The sequence below is a fragment of the Papio anubis genome, chromosome 5, assembly GCF_008728515.1.
Source record: "Papio anubis isolate 15944 chromosome 5, Panubis1.0, whole genome shotgun sequence".
NCBI classification, from domain to species: Eukaryota; Metazoa; Chordata; class Mammalia; order Primates; family Cercopithecidae; genus Papio; species Papio anubis.
In genome coordinates this window covers 127,434,341-127,454,987 of record NC_044980.1, presented here as the reverse complement: position 1 = coordinate 127,454,987, position 20,647 = coordinate 127,434,341, and the positions used below count along the sequence as shown (strand labels likewise).

The 20,647-nt window shown below is 42.5% G+C and overlaps 1 protein-coding gene across 4 annotated transcripts in view; it reads right to left on the bottom strand.

The window, feature by feature from the left end:
• Nucleotides 1-20,647, bottom strand: part of SEC24A (SEC24 homolog A, COPII coat complex component) — a 51,276-nt gene that overhangs the window by 14,127 nt on the left and 16,502 nt on the right. For 2 of the 4 annotated variants that reach the window (XM_031666462.1, XM_031666463.1), the window contains exons 3-9: nt 19,184-19,357; nt 14,844-14,921; nt 11,347-11,507; nt 10,905-11,077; nt 9,382-9,484; nt 5,740-5,866; nt 2,662-2,771 (exon numbers count right to left, since the gene is read on the bottom strand). In XM_031666462.1, the coding sequence (XP_031522322.1) occupies nt 2,662-2,771; nt 5,740-5,866; nt 9,382-9,484; nt 10,905-11,077; nt 11,347-11,507; nt 14,844-14,921; nt 19,184-19,357 (926 nt within the window). The remainder of the gene's footprint in view (nt 1-2,661; nt 2,772-5,739; nt 5,867-9,381; nt 9,485-10,904; nt 11,078-11,346; nt 11,508-14,843; nt 14,922-19,183; nt 19,358-20,647) is intronic. The other 2 variants (XM_031666460.1, XM_031666461.1) reach the window with 2 other exon arrangements.

Here is a 20,647-nt window from a genome sequence, read left to right as displayed (position 1 = left end):
TGGATGGCTATTACCAACCACTTAAGTGCAACAAAATGTTTCTTTTTTTTTTTTTTTTTGAGACGGAGTCTCGCATTGTTGCCCAGGCTGGAGTGCAGGGGCGCAATCTCGGCTCACTGCAACCTCTGCCTGCCTGGTTCAAGCGATTATCCCGCCTGAGTCTCCCGAATAGCTGGGATTACAGGCATATGTCACCATGTCTGGCTAATTTTTGTACTTTTAGTAGAGACGGGGTTTCACCATGTTGGTCAGGCTGGTGTCGAATCCTGACCTCCAGTGAGCAGCCGCCTCGGCCTCCCAAAGTGCTGGGATTTACAGGTGTGAGCCACCGCGCCTGGCCAACAAAATGTTTTCTATATTGAAGCTTTTCTGTGGTGAAGAGACTGGTTCCTCATAACTTTACACAAAAATGGACCCAAGTACCCAGATAAAGACACAAAAATATATTAATTTCCTTTTTTTTTTTTTTTTTGAGATGGAGTTTTGCTCTTTTGCCCAGGTTGGGGTGCAGTGGCGCAACCTTGGCTCACTGCAACCTCTGCCTTCCGGTTTCAAGTGTTTTTCCTACCTAAGCCTCCCGAGTAGCTGGGATTACAGGCACTTGCCACCAGGCCTGGCTAATTTTTGTATTTTTAGTAGAGATGCAGTTTTATCATGTTGGCCAGGTGGTCTCAAACTCCTGACCTCATGATCTGCCTGGCTTGGCATCCCAAAGTGCTGGGATTACAGGCAGGAGGCACTGTGCCCAAAATACAATAAAATATTAAAAGTATTAAAATATGAGACTTATCTTCATACTCCCTTTTCCCAAGAGACAATTATGGCATGGTGAAAGAGTAACCAAATCAAAAGGCCTAAATTATTATGCTAGTTCTACTACTAAATGAAATTTGGCAAGTCACTTAACCTAAGTCTATTCTCATATCTGTAAAAGAGGATTAACAGCATTTTTCTAGCTTGCTTCAGAATATTGTTTGTGATGATCAAAAGTGTAAGTGCTTTATAAAATGTAAAGTGTTAATTAAACATTAGGCATTCACGACCAGCCTAAGCAACATAGTGAGACTTTGTCTCTAAAAGTCTTTAAAAAAATTAGCAGGGCATGGTGGTACATGCCTGTAGTCCCAGCTACTTGGGAGGCTGAGGCAGGAGAATTGCTTGAGCCCATGAAGTTGAGGCTACAGTGAGTTATGATAGTGCCACTGCACTTTAGCTTCAGCAACAAAGTGAGACCCTCCTCTGTAAAAGAAACAAACATTAAACAACAAAAACATTAGGCATAGTTATTAGTTTTAAAACATAAGACCTCAGATATTCTCATGGGTGTAGAAAAGAACAATATTTGCAAGAGGACATTCATCACAGAATTATTTCTAATAGAAAAAAAATTTATATGAAGGAAAAATGAAGCAATAGGGAAAAAAAAACTGACTGTAACTTATAAGTAAATATGAACCTGCCGGGCGCAGTGGCTCATGCCTGTAATCCCAGCACTTTGGGAGGCCAAGGTGGGCAGATCACAAGGTCAGGAGTTCAAGACCAGCCTGTCCAACATGGAGAAACCCCGTCTCTACTAAAAATTCAAAAATTAGCCAGGTGCGGTGGCTCATGCCTATAATCCCAGCTACTCAGGAGGCTGAGGCAGAAGAATTGCTTGAACCCAGGAGGCGGAGGTTGCAGTGAGCCGAGATCACAGCACTGCACTCCAGCCTGGGTGACACAGTGAGACTCCATCTCAAAAAGAAAAAAAGTAAATATGAGCCCAATATTATACTGGAAATTTCTGAATGTCACATAAGACACTTAAGTGGGACTTTACATAAACTTTTACCTTTCAAATATACCCTTATATATTAATTACTTTAGTAATAAACAAGTATTACACTTTTACACATCTAAAAACATAAAATTTTGGCTGGGCACAGTGGCTCACATCTGTAATCCCAGCACTTTGGGAGGCCAAGGTGGGCAGATTACTCGAGCCCAGGAATTCAAGACCAGCCTGGGCAACATAGCAAAACTCTGTCTCTACTAAAAATAAGCCAGGTGTGGTGGTGCATGCCTATAGACCCAGCTACTTAGGAGGCTGAGGTGGGAGGACCACTTGAGCACGGGAGGTCAAGGCTGCAATGAGCTGTGATCCCGCCACTGCACTCCAGCATGGGCAACGGGAGTGAAACTCTGTCTCAGAATAGAATAGAATAGAATAGAATAGAATAGAATAGAATAGAATAGAACAGAACAGAACAGAATAGAATAGAATAGAATAAAATTTTGTTTTTTTTTTTTTTTTTTTTTTTTTTTGAGACGGAGTCTCGCTCTGTCGCCCAGGCTGGAGTGCAGTGGCCGGATCTCAGCTCACTGCAAGCTCCGCCTCCCGGGTTCCCGCCATTCTCCTGCCTCAGCCTCCCGAGTAGCTGGGACTACAGGCGCCCACAACCGCGCCCGGCTAATTTTTTGTATTTTTAGTAGAGACGGGGTTTCACCGTGGTCTCGATCTCCTGACCTTGTGATCCGCCCGCCTCGGCCTCCCAAAGTGCTGGGATTACAGGCGTGAGCCACCGCGCCCGGCCTAAAATTTTGTTAAAGGATGCTATATTGTTTTACTTAAAATCTGGTAATAAAAAATGGGCATGTTGTATTTAAAAAATGGAAGCTTACCATGTATTCTGAAGGAGCCATAAACTCAATAGTAGCATTTTGAACTTCTGGTCTTCTGTGAGGTTCTCCATAAACTCTGGTCAAAGGGTTGTACAAGAATTCTTCAGGAACTATATAAAGTTAACAATACACACATTGAAAAAACTGAAAGAATTTAATATATTTTGCATTTGGCCACTTTATTGCTTGAAAAGATGATAAAAACTCATTAAATGCCAATTACTTTCTTGTTTTTTTTTTGAGACGGAGTTTCACTCTGTTGCCCAGGCTGGAGTGCAGTGGTGTGATCTCGGCTCACTGCAACCTCCACCTCCCAAGTTCAAGTGATTCTCTTGCCTTAGCCTCCCGAATAGCTAGGATTACAGGCATGCGCTGCCATGCCCGGCTAATTTTTTGTATTTTTAGTAGAGATGGGGTTTCTCCATGTTGGTCAGGCTGGTCTCAAACTCCCAACCTCAGGTGATCCACCCACCTCAGCCTCCCAAAGCGCTGGGATTACAGACGTGAGCCACCACACCCGGCCTATTTGCTTAAATTTCACAATTATACAGGATATTAACATTTCACATATGAAATATACAGAAACTGGCTGGTACTAGAAGCTATGGTAAGACAATTCCAGAGGTCAAGGTCATAAGGTTTAGTGAGTTTCATTAATTAATGAGACCTTTATGGAACATCACTTAACCTAACATCATACTTACCACTTATAATACACTAGTGGTTAAAGAGTATTTTCTAAATTATCATTGTATCTGTCTTCCTACTAATTGTTTAGAAATTCAAATCCCTATGCACTCTAAAGGGTAAGCTATAGTTCATGAAATAGCCTGGTTTGCATATGAAAGGGGCTCCAGTTTTTATTACAATTTCATTTTGTATATTAAAGCACATACACATAAAGATTTTAAAGGTAACTAAATACTACATGTCCATTTTCTGAATTATCATAGTGCAAAAGAAAGTTCTTAGCTTATCCTTACTTTTCTATACTGAAAAAAAAAACACACACACAAACAATAAAACTGTTTTTTGTTTTGTTTTGTTTGTTTGTTCATTTGAAACAGAGTTTTGCTCGTTTGTTTGTTTGAGACGGAATTTTGTTCTTGTTGCCTAGGCTGGTGTGCAATGGTGCAATCTCAGTTCACTGCAACCTCTGCCTCCCGGGTTCAAGCAATTCTCCTGCCTCAGCCTCCCAAGTAGCTGGGATTACAGGTGCCTACCACCACACCCAGCTAATTTTTAAATATTTTTAGTAGAGATGGGGTTTCACTACATTGGCCAGGCTGGTCTCAAACTCCTGACCTTAGGCGATCCACCCACCTCAGCCTCCCAAAGTGCTGGGATTACAGGTGTGAGCCACTGCATCTGGCTCTGTTTGGTTTGTTTTTGAGATGGAGTCTCGCTCTGTTGCCCAGGTTGGAGTGCAATGGCATGATCTCGGCTCACTGAACCCTCTGCTTCCTGGGTTCAAGCGATTCTCCTGCCTCAGCCTCCCAAGCAGCTGGAATTACAGGTGCCCGCCATCACACCCAGCTAATTGTTGTATTTTTAGTAAAGATGGGGTTTCACCGTGTTGGCCATGCTGGTTTCGAACTCCTGACCTCAGGTGATCCACCTGCCTCAGCCTCCCAAAGTGCTGGGATTAGAGGTGTGAGCCACCGTGCCCAGCCAATAAAACTGGCTTTAGGCCGGGCGCGGTGGCTCAAGCCTGTAATCCCAGCACTTTGGGAGGCCGAGGCAGGCGGATCACGAGGTGAGGAGATCGAGACCATCCTGGCTGACACGGTGAAACCCCGTCTCTACTAAAAAATACAAAAAACTAGCCGGGCGAGGTGGCGGGCGCCTGTAGTCCCAGCTACTGGGGAGGCTGAGGCAGGAGAATGGCGTGAACCCGGGAGGCGGAGCTTGCAGTGAGCTGAGATCCGGCCACTGCACTCCAGCCTGGGCGGCAGAGCGAGACTCTGTCTCAAAAAAAAAAACAAAACAAAACAAAAAAAAACTGGCTTTAAAAAACTCCTGGCCAGGGCCGGTGTATTCTCAGGAGGCTGAGGCAGGAGAATTGCTTGAACCTGGGAGGCATAGAGGTTGCAGTGAGCTGAGATCGTGTCACTACACTCCAGGCTGGTGACAGAGTGAGACTCCGTCTCAAAAACAAACAAAAACAAACTATTGGCTGAGTGTGGTTGCTCATGCCTATAATCCCAGCACTTTGGGAGGCTGAGGCGGGCAGATCACTTGAGGTCAGGAGTTCTAGACCAGCCTGGCTGACATGGTGAAACTCCACCCCTACTAAAAATATAAAAATTAGCCGAGCGTTGGGGTGGATGCCTGTAATTCCAGCTACTCAGGAGGCTGAGGTAGGAAAACCACTTGAACCTGGGAGGCGGAAGTTGCAGTGAGCCAAGATCGCGCCACTGCACTCCAGCCTGGGTGACAGAGTGAGACTCCATCTCAAAAACAAAAACAAAAACAAAACTCTTATATTCCTCTATTTCTCAAATCTTCCAAACAGACACTGTGGATGCTGGCATACCCATTTCCTTCTCTAATCTGAACAGAACCCTATTGATTACATTACATTCCTCAAATAAAAACTTCGACATAGTTACTGAGAGAAATCTCCTCCTCCTCAATTACTGAGAAAACTACATTAACTAATCTTCCAGCACTGCCCACCTCCCTTCATTCAGCAGTGAATGAATTGGGCAGCTATTCTGTGGACTCATTTTCTTTCACCCTAGAGAAAAGGCATGGGACAATTTCTACATAAAAATGTTTCTTAAATTACTGGCTTAAGTAATACCATGAAATATATCACTTATTATATACCCAATACAATGTAAAAATGGGATATCCATATAATACTATCATTATTTTTTGCCTAAAAAGTAAATAATTAAATTTATTTATAAATATAAATGCATAGAAAAAAGTTACCCGTAGTTTTCTGAGTGGAAGGATTGACTACAGGTAAATAAAAGTTTTCTTTTTTTTTTTTAACTGCACATTTGTATCATCTGATTTCCCTACAATGCAAGTAGAAATGTTTAAATGTTTCAAAAAAGCAGCCCATACCATCATTGACTCGATAACATAAGTTACACTTCCATCTCCTTTGATCAAGAAAGCTGACAAAAGGATTGATATATGTCCTGCATGAACGGCATCTCACAATTGTACTGGAGGTAACCACAGGCAATTGCTGAAAAAAAAAAGAATTAAATTTAAGCAGATTAAAGGCAATAATCATCATGTTGAAAATATAAGCATGAATCCATCCTGTCTAAATAACTGTTGGGATATTATCATTTTAGAGAAAACCTAGAGTACAAGATGTATCTAAACTGCCATACACAAAAACCATGTAGTTGAAATGTATTACTTTTAAACCCTACAATTTTGCTCCAAGACCATTCTCATTAAAAGTTGTCTTAAAAAAAAAATTATTGGCTGGGCACAGTGGCTCACATGTGTAATTCCAGCACTTTGGGAGCCAAGGTGGAAGGACTCCTTAAGGCCAGGAGTTTGAGACCAGCCTGGGCAACATAGTGAAATGTGACCCTCTTAAAAGATATAAAAAATTAGCCCAGTGTGGTGAGTTGGGTTGAAGTGGGAGGATCACTTGAGCCTGGGAGGTCAAGGCTGCAGTGAGCCATGACTGAGCCACTGCACTCCAGCATGGGCAATGGAGCAAGACCCAGTCTCAAAAAATAAAATAAAATAAAAATTTAAAAAGTATTTTTTTTCTCATGGAACACTCACATTGCAAAACCGAAATAGCAGGACAGGCACAGTGGCTAACACCTATGTCTAAAATCCCAGCACTCTGGTGGGAGGCTGAGGCAGGGGGATAACTTGAGGCCAGGAGTTTGAGACCAACCTGGGCAAGAAAGTTAGACCCTCTCTCTATTTTAAAAATAAAAATAGGCCGGGCATGGTGGCTCATGCCTGTAATCCCAGCACTTTGTGAGGCCAAGGTGGGTGGAACACGAGGTCAGGAGTCCAAGATCAGCCTGACCAACGTGGTGAAACCTCGTCTCTACTAAAAATACAAAAATTAGCTGGGTGTCGTGATGGGTGTCTATAATCCCAGCCACTCGGGAGGCTCAGGCAGGAGAATTGCTTCAGCCCCGGGAGGCAGAGGTTGCAGTGAGCCAAGATCGCACCACTGCACTCCAGCCTGGACAACAGAGCAAGACTCCATCTTGGAAAAAAATAAAAATATCCCAGTGCTTTGGAAGGCCAAAGCAGGAGGATCACTTGAGGCCAGGAGCTAGAGACCAACCTGAGCAACACAGCAACAGCCCATCTCTACCAAAAAAAAAAAAAAAAAAAAAGTTTTTAAATAAATAATAAGTTAAAAAAATAAAACCAAGATGGTAAATTTACAATGTACTTTTGGCATGAATGGCAAAGAAAAAAAAATCAACATTCTAAAATATATGACCAACGAAACTATTACAAAGTTTGTTGATGTTACATTAAGAAGCTTACTTAGTTCTCAACTGTAATGAAGTAAGGTGAGGTTAATTTAAATAATCAATTAAACTTTGGAATTACGCTCCTAAAGTTTATCCTACATACTAAAAGTTCTAAAGTCTTAGCTGGGTATAGTGGCCAGTGCCTACAGTACCACTTACTCTGTCTGGAGGCTGAGGCAGGAGGACTGCTTGAGCCCAAGAGTTCAAGGCTGCAGTGAGCTATGATCATGGAACTGCACTCTAACCTGGGTGACAACGAGAGACCCGGGCTCTAATAAATAAATAAATAAATGACAGTAAATACATGGGAAGGGTCTTTGTAAGACTATCAGATGTGGGGAGATTTGTTTTGATTTACCAGAAACCCTAAGACAGGTGAAAGAAATGTTTTTGCTTATACTGATCAACTTAACTGAGAGCTAGTGCCTTGGACAACAAAGTGACATAGCATCTCATCTTTTAAAAAAGGTTTTATTTATTTATATGTATCTTTATCTTTTTTTTTTTTTTTTTTTTTGAGACAGTCTCACTCTATCGCCCAGGTTGGAGTGCAGTGTGGGATCTTGGCTCACTGCAACCTCCACCTCCCACCTCCCAGGTTCAAGCAATTCCCTTGCCTCAGCCTCCCCAGTAGCTGGAATTATAGATGTGCGTCATCATGCTCGGCTAAATTTTCTATTTCTGGTAGAGATGAGTTTTACCACGTTGGCCAGGCTGGTCTTGAACTCCTGAAATCAGGTGATCTGCCCGCCTCAGCCTCCCAAAATGCTGGGATTACAGGTGTGAGCCACCGCACTTGGCCTTTATCTATTTTTTTAAAGAGAAGAATCGCATACCCAATCCTGGGCAACATAGTTAACACTCTGCTTCTTAAAAAAAAAAAAAAAAAAAAAAAAAATCAATGCAGGCAATAAAATTCTATCACCACCAAAAAAATCCTGTCACCAAAAGGACGTGTCTTGTGGGAAAGTCAGCAATCCTCAAGAGTATGTGGCCACAGAGCTTTAGGACAAAGGTAGATCAGCTTCTTTTCTCTTTTGAAATAACTTTTTTTTTTGGATACAGGGTCTCACTCTGTCACCCAGGCTGAAGTACAGTAGTACAATCATGTCTCACTGCAGCCTCAACCTCCCAGGCTCAAGTGATCCTCCCACCCTAACCTCCCGAGTAGCCAGGACTAGGCTGGTCTTGAACTCCTGGACCCAAGCAATTCTCCCACCTCGGCCTCCAAAAGTGCTGGGATTACAGGCCATGAGCCACCATCTCTAGCTTAAAACTACTTTTTAAAATAACAAATTTTACTCCAAGGAAAGCAGAATGGGGGAGACTCGGGTAAAGTACTTTAATGGGTAAATAATTCACGACCTATTAAAATAGTATGATTCATTTATTTAGTTTCTCTCAGTACCTCTATTCTATTCAGCACTTTTTGAATTTTCCAGCAATATACTTACTTTATCTAGTATTTGAAAGTGTTTAGTAATAAAATTTTTGGTTGAATTGTAAGTAATCTGTCAATCATCGACTTCCTAAAGATAGATCAAACCAATTCTATATGTAATTCTTGCATCATTGCAGAAAATTTTCACCAAGATATTTTTCACAAAAGACATTTACTTTCACTAAAGAGGCTGGGTGCAGTGGCTCACGCCTATAAATCCCAGCACTTTGGGAGGTGGGCAGATCACTTGAGGTCAGTTCGAGACCAGTCTGGCCAACATGGTGAAACACCATCTCTACTAAAAATACAAAAATTAGCTGGGTGTGGTGGCAGGTGCCTATAATGCCAGTTACTTAGGAAGCTGAGGCAAGAGAATCGCCAGAACCTGGGAGGTGTAGATTGCAGTGAGCTGAGATCTCACCACTGCACACTAGCCTGGGCGACAGTGAGACCCCATCTCAGAAAAAAAAAAAAAAAGAGCCAGGCACGGTGGCTCATGCCTGTAATCCCAGCACTTTGGGAGGCTGAGGCAGGTGGATCACAAGGTCAGGAGTTCAAGATCAGCCTGGTCAAGATGGTGAAACCCCCTCTCTACTAAAAATACAAAAATTACGCAGGCGCGGTGGCAGGCACCTGTAATCCCAGTTACTAGGGAGGCTGAGGCTGGAAAATCACTTGAACATGGAGGGCAGAGGTTGCAGTGAGCCAAGATTGCATCACTGTACTCCAGCCTGGGTGACAGAGGGAGACTCCATCTAAAAAAAAAGAAAAGAAAAGAAAAGAAAAGAAACATACCACTAAGTCTTTGAAAGGATGAAGCAGCAGCCCCAAAGGAAGTTTGGCTTTATTCAATAAGGCCTGCGTCTGAGGAATGCTAGTCAGCGTGCATCGAAATAACCTATATCAAAGTAAAGAGTATGCATCAGTTGCTGCTATGATTATTTTTGAACAAAACAACCACAAAATTTTAAAAGGTATACATTTTAATACTGGATCAGATTACAGATGAAATATTTCAATAGATTCTCTAAAATTTTATCCTATTTAAATATTTAAATCTAAGTCCTATGCAGAAATAGAGTGGATGATTATATTATATAACTAAAATATAGTCTCTTCTTGGCTTGTGTGTAAAACAGTCTAAACTATCAAATGACTTATTTTTTGTTTTGTAAGCCTAGTTGACACTGGAATTAAACTTAGGTGATGGCCCAAACTGCAAAGTTTATTTAAAAGTTCAGTTTTGCTGAAGATTCTAAATACAATGTAAAGGTCCCAAATTTAATTTATCAGAAATTAATGATCACACACATTTAAGCTTATGGTAAGCTTTTAGGAAGAAAAGGTATTATGTTTGTTATGAAATTAATTTTAAATGACATCAAATAAAGGATTATGTAGAATCAAATCCCTGTGCTTTGGATTTTGAAGAAAGAATGTAACCACCATAATGAAAATGAGTATCATAATCTCATTAGAGCCGATAAGAAAAAAATCAGTTCAGGAGTTACATCTCTATTTCTTGAGGTAGGACTTTTCAAATCTCTATTAAGTAAACAAGTAAAACAGTTCTGGGCCGGCGCGGTGGCTCACGCCTGTAATCGCAGTACTTTAGGAGGCCAAGGCGGGTGGATCACGAGGTCAGGAGATCGAGACCATCCTGGCTAACATGGTGAAACCCCGTCTCTACTAAAAACACAAAAAATTAGCTGGGTGTGGTGGTGGGTGCCTGTAGTCCCAGCTACTTGGGAGGCTGAGGCAGGAGAATGGCGTGAACCCGGGAGGCGGAGCTTGCAGTGAGCCGAGATCAGGCCATTGCACTCCAGCCTGGGCGACAGAGTGAGACTCCCTCTCAAAAAAAATAAATAAATAAATAAAAAAGAGTTCTGGCCGGGTGCAGTGGCTCACGCCTGTAATCCCAACACTTTGGGAGGCCAAGGCAGGCAGCTCACGAGGTCAGGAGATTGAGACCATTCAGGCGAACATGGTGAAACCTCGTCTCTACTAAAAATACAAAAAAACTAGCTGGGTGTGTTGGTGGGCTCGTGTAGTCCCAGCTTCTCGGGAGGCCGAGGCAGGAGAATGGCATGAACCCTGGGGGCGGAGCTTGCAGTGAGCGGACATTGCGCCACTGCACTCCAGCCCGGGCGGCAGAGCGAGACTGTCTCAAAAAAACAAACAAAAAAAGAGTTCTATCTTCTGTATCCAGAACTTTCATAAATTAATAATTTGTACAGCTTATTCATAACACCTGATGTGCCCCCGTAATAAGCTAGAAAACTTTTCGGATATGCACAATGTCACATCTGAAGCCTTACTCTGGGTTACAGTTGAGTTTCTGGATGTCTTCATGTAAATTTGGAACTGGAGGCTTCAAAGGTGTTGACGGAAGCATGTTTCTTTCTTGAAGAAGATTGACAACTCTTAGACCCTCTGGACGCAGACTTAATCCACTCATGCTTGTGGTTAAATGATTAGCACCTAAGGGAGCCTACAGATATATAATTTCAAAGTAAGTAACTTTTATTAAGTGTGTAGGGAAGTGGTTAATGTCTCTGTAAATAACAAAAGTGCAATCTAGATCTCTTGGCCAATATTTTGGTTCTGGAAAGATGTATAAAGACAAAGGCTTTATGAAATATCCATTATTATTCGAATTGGTTATAAAAATGTATAATATATCTACCTAAAACTTTCTTCATGTGTATACAGTTTAAACCAAATGGAGAAATAGGTTAAAGAAAATCCCAAAAAGTTTACCTGAGTAAAGGCTTGTGGCCCACTTGGGTAATTCAAGGAAGAGGGTGGCACTCCAGTTGCACCAGGTGGTGTTGTGTTCTGATAACCAGGCGGTAAGGAGGGATATGAATATCCAACACTTCGGCTCATTTTGGGATTCTTGTTAGTAAGCTGTGGTGTTGCTAGAAACAAGGTAACTTTTAAGTTCTATTTTATACTCCAGAATACTTGATTCATTTATTTAAAAAAAAAAAAAACAACTTTTTTTTTTTTGAAAAAGGGTCTCACTATCGCCCAGGCTGCAGTGCAGCCTTAACCTCCTGGACTCAAGTGATCCTCCTGTGTCAGCCTCCAAAATAGCTGAAACGACTGGTGTGTGCCACCATGCCTGGCTAATGTTTTTGTATGTTTTGTAGAGACGGGACTTCACTATGTTGTCCAGGCTAGGATTACAGGTATAAGCCACCACGCCTGGCCCAGAATGCTTTAAATCAACACATAAATCTAATAAAGTATAGGTATTATAACTCCAAAATTCTTTGGATAATTTAATACTTTCATTTATCAACTTTGTAAAATAAGACAAACACCAGTAACAAAGTAATAGCAATGATTAAAATCTATTTTATTTTATTTATTATTTTATTTTTTGAGATGGAGTCTCACTCCAGCCCAGGCTGGAATCCAGTGACACAACCTCAGCTCACTGCAACCTCCCTCTCCTGGGTTCAAGTGATTCTCCTGCTTCAGCCTCCCGAGTAGCTGGGACTACAGGGCGTGCCACCACACCAGCTAATTTTTGTATTTTTAGTAGAGATGGGTTTTACTATATTGGTCAGACTGGTCGCAAACTCCTTGACCTCAGGTGATCCGCCTGTCTTGGCCTCCCAAAGTGCTGCGATTACAGGCATGAGCCACTGTGCCTGGCCAAAAATCTTCTTAATAGATTTATACCAGTTAATATTTTATACTATAGTAGTAGACACAAAAACTAGTTTGCACAGTTAATTTACTTTCATATCGGCTGGGTGTGGTGGCTAATGCCTGTAATCCCAGAACTTTGGGAGGTTGGGGTGGGCGTATCACTTGAGGTCAGGAGTTCGAGACCAGCCTGGCCAACATAGTGAAATCCTATCACTACCAAAAAATACAAAAATTACCCGGGTATGTGGTGGCATGCGCCTGTAGTACCAGCTACTTGGGAGGCTGAGGTGGTAGAACTGCTTGAATCCAGGAGGCGGAGATGAGCTGAGATTGTGCCCACCGCACTCCAGCCTGGACAACAGAGGGAAACTCTGTCACACACACACAAAAAAAACCCAACAAAACAAAAGAATAGTTAATTTACTTTCATATCATGTACTAAGTTTTGTATTCAGACTAAAATTTTAATTTAAAACAACTTTAATTAAAACATCCTAGCAGCTGGGCGTGGTGGCTCACGCCTGTAATCCCAGTACTTTGGGAGGCTGAGGTGGGAGGATCATGAGGTCAGGAGACCGAGACCATCCTGGCCAACATGGGGAAACCCCGTCTCTACTAAAAACACAAACAATTAGCCAGGCTTGGTGGTGGAAGCCTGTAGTCCCAACTACTCAGAAGGCTGAGGCAGGAGAATGGTGTGAATCGGGAGGCAGAGCTTGCACTGAGCCAAGATCACACCATTGCACTCCAGCCTGGGCGACAGAGCAAGACTCCGTCTCAAAAAAAAAAAAAAAAAAAAAAAATCCTAGCAGGGTGAGGTGGCTCACACCTGTAATCCCAGCACTTTGGGAGGCCAAGGTAGGTGGATTGAGGCCAAGGTCAGGAGATCAAGACTATCCTGGCCAACGTGGTTAAACCCCATCTCTACTAAAAATGCAAAAATTAGCTGGGCGTGGTGGCACGTGCCTGTAATCCCAGCTACTTGGGTGGCTGAGGCAGAAGAATCGATTGAATCAGGGAGTTGGAGGTTGCAGTGAGCCAGGATCACACGACTGCACTCCAACCTGGGTGACAGAGCAAGAATCCATCTCAGGAAAAAAAAAAAAAAAAAAAAAATTCCTAAATGGGCCGTGTGAGGTGGTTCATGTCTGTAATCCCAGCAAATTGGGGAACCAAGGCAGGAGGAATCTCTTCAAGTCAAGGGTTTGAGACCAGCCCAGGCAATATATTGAGACCCAGCCTCCCATCTCTACAAAAATAAAAAACTAGCCTGGCATGGTACCATATGCTTGTAGTCACTGCTACTCCAGGAGGGTGAGGCAGAAGATCACACGAGCCCAGGAGTTTGAGGCTGCAGTGAGCTATAACGGTGCTACTGCACTTGAGCCTGGGTGACAGAAAAAAAACCCTAAAAGTACTCTATAGTCAAAACATACTAATAATAAATCCATGATCCCAATCCTGACAAGAAGAAAAACTTAACAAAAAAATCTAACGCATAGAAATAAAAAATGTTAAATAGTAGAGCCAGATGTTGCGGCACACGCCTATTATCCCGGCACTTTCGGCGGCCAAAATGGGCAGATTGCTGGAGCCCAGGAATTCAAGGCCACCCTGGGTAACATGGTGAAACCCTGCCTCTACAAAAAATACAAAAATTAGGCCGGGCACGGTGGCTCAAGCCTGTAATCCCAGCACTTTGGGAGGCCGAGATGGGTGGATCACGAGGTCAGGAGATCGAGACCATCCTGGCTAACCCGGTGAAACCCCGTCTCTACTAAAAAATACAAAAAACTAGCCGGGCGAGGTGGCGGGTGCCTGTAGTCCCAGCTACTCGGGAGGCTGAGGCAGGAGAATGGCGTAAACCCGGGAGGCAGAGCTTGTAGTGAGCCGAGATCTGGCCATTGCACTCCAGCCTGGGTGACAGAGCAAGACTCCGTCTCAAAAAAAAAAACAAAACAAACAAACAAAAAAAACAAAAATTAGCCAGGGCCTGGGCATGGTGGCTCATGCCTATAATCCCAGCACTTTGGGAGGCTGAGGCGGGCAGATCACTTAAGGTCAGGAGTTAGAGAACAGCCTGGCCAACATGGTAAAACCCTGTCTCTACTAAAAATACAAAAATTAGCAGGGTGTGGTGGCAGGTGCCTCTAACACCAGCTAACTGGGAGGCTTAAGTGGGAGAGTCACTTGAACCCGGGAGGCAGAGGCTGCAGTGAACCGAGATCTTGCCACTGCACTCCCGCCTGAGCAACAGAGTGAGACTCAGTCTCAAAAAACAAAAACAAAAACAAAAAGCTGGAAATGGTGGCACATGGCTATAGTCCCAGCTACTCAGGAGGCTGAGGTGGGAGGACTGCTTGAGTCCAGGAGACTAAGGCTGCAGTGAGCCATGATTGCACCACTGCACTCCAGCCTGAGCGACAGAGTGAAACCCTGTGTCCAAAAAATAAATAAATAAATAGTTAATAGTATATATGGCTACATGATCATGAAGTTTCCTTCTTAGTTTCCTATATATTCATACAAGTACCACATATTATTTCTATAATTAGAAAAAAGAGATTAAAAAAAAAACTTTCATAGCATCTCACCCAATAAGCCACCTCCTTCAATCTCATCGTAACTACTGTGGACCACCATAGATCCGTTATTGGTAGTTGATGTAATACCTAAGAAGGAAGTTCATCAACAAGATTTTAATTAGAATGATTATTACAATCTCTGTATGATTTGAACTAATATCCAAAATTTTAAATAATTTTCTAAACAACAAATAATTTAAAACTACAGCCTATTAACAACATCAAAAATCCAAGTTTTTACATATACAATAGTTTCAAGTAATTTAGCTGGAACTTCAGGGAAAGGAAACATGAGTCTTTGGAAAGAGTCTTTTTTCACCTTGCATTGTACCTAAGCCAAAGGCCCAAATAACAAGGCTTTTTCAAAACCTACTCCACCAGAATAACTTCTAGCAAAAGATGGCTCTTTATGAAGTTTGTAAAATTATGTACCATCTGAAAGATTTCAGCAGTTGTGAGAGCTGCATTAAAAACCTCTAAGGAGCCGTACACAATGAAAAAAAAATTATCAAAATCAAAACTACCTAAAGAAAAAGAGGCCAGGTGCAGTGGCTCACGCCTGTAATCCCAGCACTTTGGGAGGCCAAAGCAGGCGGATCATGAGGTCAGGAGTTAGAGATCAGCTTGGCCAACATGGGGAAACCCTGTCTCTACTAAAAATACAAAAAAAAATTAGCTGGGCATGGTGGCACGTGCCTGTAATCAGCTACTCAGGAGGCTGAGGCAGAAGAATTGCTTGAACCTGGGAGACAGAGGTTGCTGTGAGCCAAGATTGTGCCACTGCATTCCAGCCTGGGCGACAGAGTGAAACTCCATCTCAAAAAGCAAACAAAAAAAGAAAGTAAAATTATGAGGAACAAAGACCTTACTTTCTTTTCTTTTTTTTTTTTTTTTGAGATGGAGTCTCGCTCTGTTGCCCAGGCTGGAGTGCAGTGTTGCGATCTCAGATCATTGCAACCTCCACCTCCTGGGTTCAAGGGATTCTCCTGCCTCAGCCTCCCGAGTAGCTGGGACTACATGCATGTGCCACCACGCCCGGCTGATTTTTTGTATTTTAGTAGAGACAGGGTTTCACCATGTTGGCCAGGATGGCCTCAAACTCTTGGCCTCATGATCCGCCCACCTCGGCCTCCCAAAGTGCTGGGATTACAGGCATAAGCCATCGTGCCCAGCCCTTATTTTCAAAATATCTAACAAAGAGAGTAGAATCCAAAATTAATTTGAAGATGATATAAATGAATTAGAACAACTGCTTTAAGTCCAGAGGACAACCACTAAAATAGAACTAACATCTTAACATCTCTTCTCCCAAAATTATACAGGATTAAAGACAAATGCCAGGGACATCTGTTTATGAGAACTAAATATTTATTTCCAGTTACCTCTATAAAGTATGAGCTCTAATTCAGGAATAGAAGAAACTAAATTCAGTGAATGGTATTAACCTCTAGCACCTAAGTACAAAACTGCTAACTTCAATGACCGTATTAACACGAAGTAGATATATTTAATGGTTTAGTCAGTAACTTCTTTCCAGTTCTCAAGACCAACATGACTTTAGCCATGAATTTGTAACAGAAAATCACAGTAAAACTTTCAGCAGAAACAAAAACATTGAGCATATTGTGAATTATTTTTAGTTGTTAAAAAATGTAGGTAAGGTGTGGACGCTTACACCTGTAATCCCAGCACTTTGGGAGGCCAAGGCAGGCAGATCACTTGAGCTCCGGAGTTCACACCAGCCTGGGCAACATGGGAAAACCCTGTCTCTACTTGAAAATACAAAAATTAGCCAGGGGTGGTGGTGCATGCCTGTAATCTCAGCTACTCAGGAGACTGAGGCACAAGAATCGCTCGAACCTGGGAGGCAGAAGATGCAGTGAGCCAAGATTCTTCCACTGCACTCCAGCCTGGAAAACAGAACTCCAGCCTGGGCAACAGAGTGAGACTTATGTCTCAAAAATGAATAACATAACGTAACGTAACGTAACATAACATATAAAATAAAATAAAATAAAATATAAAATAGTAGCTGGGTGTGGTGGTACACACCTGTAGTTCCAGACCAGGAGACTGCAGCTTTCGTGAGCTATGATAGCACCTCTGCATTCCAGCCTGTGTGACAGAGTAAACTGTATCTCTTTAAATTTTTTTTTCTTATTTAAATATTTATTGTAACTTGATTTTCAAAGTAATATTGTGGCAACCAATGAGACAATGCCTCATCATTTTGTTCCCTTTTTTTTTTTTTTTTTTTGAGACTGAGTCTTACTCTGTCACCCAGGCTGGAGTACTGTGGTGTGATCTCAGCTCACTGCAACATCCACCTCTCAGGTTCAAGTGATTCTCCTGCCTCAGTCTACTGAATAATTGGGATTACAGGCACATGTCACCATGTCTGGCTAATTTTTGTATTTTTATTTATTATTATTATTATTTTTTTTTTTTGAGACGGAGTCTTGCTCTGTCACCCAGGCTGGAGTGCTGTGGCCGGATCTCAGCTCACTGCAAGCTCCGCCTCCCGGGTTCCCGCCATTCTCCTGCCTCAGCCTCCGGAGTAGCTGGGACTACAGGCGCCCGCCACCTCGCCCGGCTAGTTTTTTTGTATTTTTTAGTAGAGACGGGGTTTCACCGTGTTCGCCAGGATGGTCTCGATCTCCTGACCTCGTGATCCGCCCGTCTCGGCCTCCCAAAGTGCTGGGATTACAGGCTTGAGCCACCGCGCCCGGCCCCTTTATTTATTATTATTATTATTTTTTTGAGACAGAGTCTTGCTCTGTTGCCCAGGCTGGAATGCAATGGGCAACACTGGAGTGCCTTACGGGTTCAAGCCATTCTCCTGTCTCAGCCTCCCAGGTAGCTGGGATTACAGGTACCCACCACCATTCCTGGCTAATTTGGATTTTGTGGGGGTTTTTTTTTTGAGATGGAGTTTCACTCTTGTCACCCAGGCTGGAGTGTAATGGTGCCATCTTGGCTCACTGCAACCTCCGCCTCCCAGGTTCAAGCGATTCTCCTGCCTCAGCCTCCTGAGTAGCTGGGATTACAGGCGCCTGCCACTATGCCCAGCTAATTTTTGTATTTTTAGTACAGACAGGGTTTTGCCATGTTGGCCAGGCTGGTCTGGAACTCCTGACCTCAGGTGATCCGCCCACCTTGGCCTCCCAAAGTGCTGGAATTACAGGCGTGAGCCACCGCACCTGACCTTAATTTTTGTATATTTAGTAGAGATGGGGTTTCACCACCTTGGCCAGGCTGGTCTCAAACTCCTGACCTAAGGTGATGTGCCCACCTCGGCCTCCCAAAGTGTTGGGATTGAAGACATGAGCCACCACGCCTGGCCTTGTTACTCAATGCTAGCATTATTCTTTTCCCTACTTATAATACTTAATGTAATGCTAGAAGAAAACACAAAAATGATAATATTGATTGTATTCAGTAGTAGAATATGGGCAATGTTTTTACCCCCTCATCTGCTTCCCTATTTCTACATCTTGCTGCAATGATTATATTACTGCTAAAATGAAAAGTAATTCTCCTGCCTCAGCCGCCCAAGTAGCTGGGATTACAGGCACATGCCAGCACGCCTGGCTAATGTTTGTATTTTTAGTAGAGACAGGGTTTCACCATGTTGGCCAGGCTGGTCTCAAACTCCTGACCTCAAGTGATCCACCCGCCTTGGCCTCCCAAAGTGCTAGGATTACAGAGGTGAGCCACTGCGACCAGCCTAAAATCAAATTTCTTACTTTACAAAATATCTTATTTAAATGAACACTTTTATTTCCATTACATCCCAAGATGATGCTTTAAAATATTTTACTTATATAAAACTACATGTAGCTGACATTGATTCCAGGGAGGGGAAAATCAAACTTCAAAAGCTTGTATTTTTTCCACTGCTTGTATAAATGACTTTTATTTAGTTTCATAAGTATGTGTTAACATTTACAATAATAGTGGCACTCAAAATACATCTTGAATGACAAGGGTCAATATTTTAAAAGGATATTTCTAACATTCTAATGTCATGTTAAGAAAAGTAGTAATTCTTCTCTTGCATGCACCTCCAAAAGCCACCTGACTTTATAGCCATGATTTTTAAAAAATCTGCATAGCAACAAAAAAAGTAACAAAACGCTAAAAGCTTTTTTCCCAATGGTAGTCACAGTCTAGCAGATGGCAATGGAATTCCTGAGGAACTTTAAATTGTAAATTCCTGTAGCCCATCCCTAACCAAAACTAGATTTTCTGGAAAAAATGTGATTTTAATGCACAGAATTCAGCTAATATTCATCTTTCTACCCTAAGTCAAAACTCGAGGACTTGACTTTGCTTCTTGGTTCACTTACCTTCTTGGTTGACAGCCGAATTAAATGAGGGCTGGGGTACATCTCTATATGATGATGTCTGGGGCATGAGGGCCCTTATTGGGGGTGGGCCTCCAGCTGGAGGGGGCCCATGAGGAGCTCCTGGTTGAAAAGTTGTAGGCAGAGGTGGATTTACTAAGGGAGGTACAGAAGAACCTACGGAAACATCAGTTTTTCACACGTTACTTAAAAACTCAAGACTATGGCCAAAACCAGCCTTTTACCAAAGCTGAGTAACTTCTAAACTTACATTTAAATTATAATCACCAAAGAGTTACCAGAAACATGTCAACTCCCTAAATTTATAATATTTTTCAATCTACATGCATATTTTACAAATTTCTTTTCTTTTTTTTTTTGTCACCCAGGCTGGAGTGCAATAGCGTTATCTCAGTTCACTGCAACCTCCACCTCCCGGGTTCAAGAGATTCCCCTTCCTCAGCCTCCTGAGTAGCTGGGACTATAGGCATGCGAAACCATGCCCAGCGAATTTTTTGTATTTTTAGTAGAGGCAGCGTTTCACCATGTTGGCCAGGCTCGTCTCGAACTCCTGACATCAGGTGATTTGCCCACCTTGGCCTCCCAAAGTGCTGAGATTACAGGCGTGAGCCACTGTGCCCGCCCCATATTTTACAAATTTCTAACTCTCCCCTACCAGGCCTCTTACCTGTCAATTATTAAAGCAGAGTAAATATAAAATTTGGATTAAATCACTTCTAGAGTAGATACATTGCCCTGTTTGTTTTTATTATTATTACTTTAAATTTTAATATAATAGAGATGGGGGTCTCATTTTGTTGCCCAGGCAGATGTTGAATTCCGGGGTTCCAGTGATCCTCCTGTCTTGGCCTCCCAAAGTGCTGGAATTACAGGCGTGGTGAGCCACTGTACATGGCCAGCCCTGTTTATTAATTTTTCATTAACTGCTCATTAGGTTCAATAGGCCATGTGACATATTCTAGTACAAATTAACATGAATAAAATTTTAATGTTATTAATTTTGTAATATTTTGTTAATTTTGTTTACCAACATAGTTTGTTCCATTAACGTCAACTAAGTTTAGAGTGAGACTAAAAATAGAGGGCCGGGCCAGGCACAGTGGATCACCTGTGGTCAAGAGTTCAAGACAAGCCTGGCCAACATGGTCAAACCCCATCTCTACTAAAAATACAAAAAATTAGCCAGGCGTGGTGGTGGGCACCTGTAATCCCAGCTACTTGGAAAGCTGAGGCATGAGAATCACTTGAACCTGGGAGGCGGACGTTGCAGTGAGCTGAGATCTCATCACTGCACTCCAGTCTAGGCAGCAAGAGCGAAACTGTCTCAAAATAAATAAAAATGGCCGGGCGCGGTGGCTCAAGCCTGTAATCCCAGCACTTTGGGAGGCCGAGACAGGCGGATCACGAGGTCAGGAGATCGAGACCATCCTGGCTAACCCGGTGAAA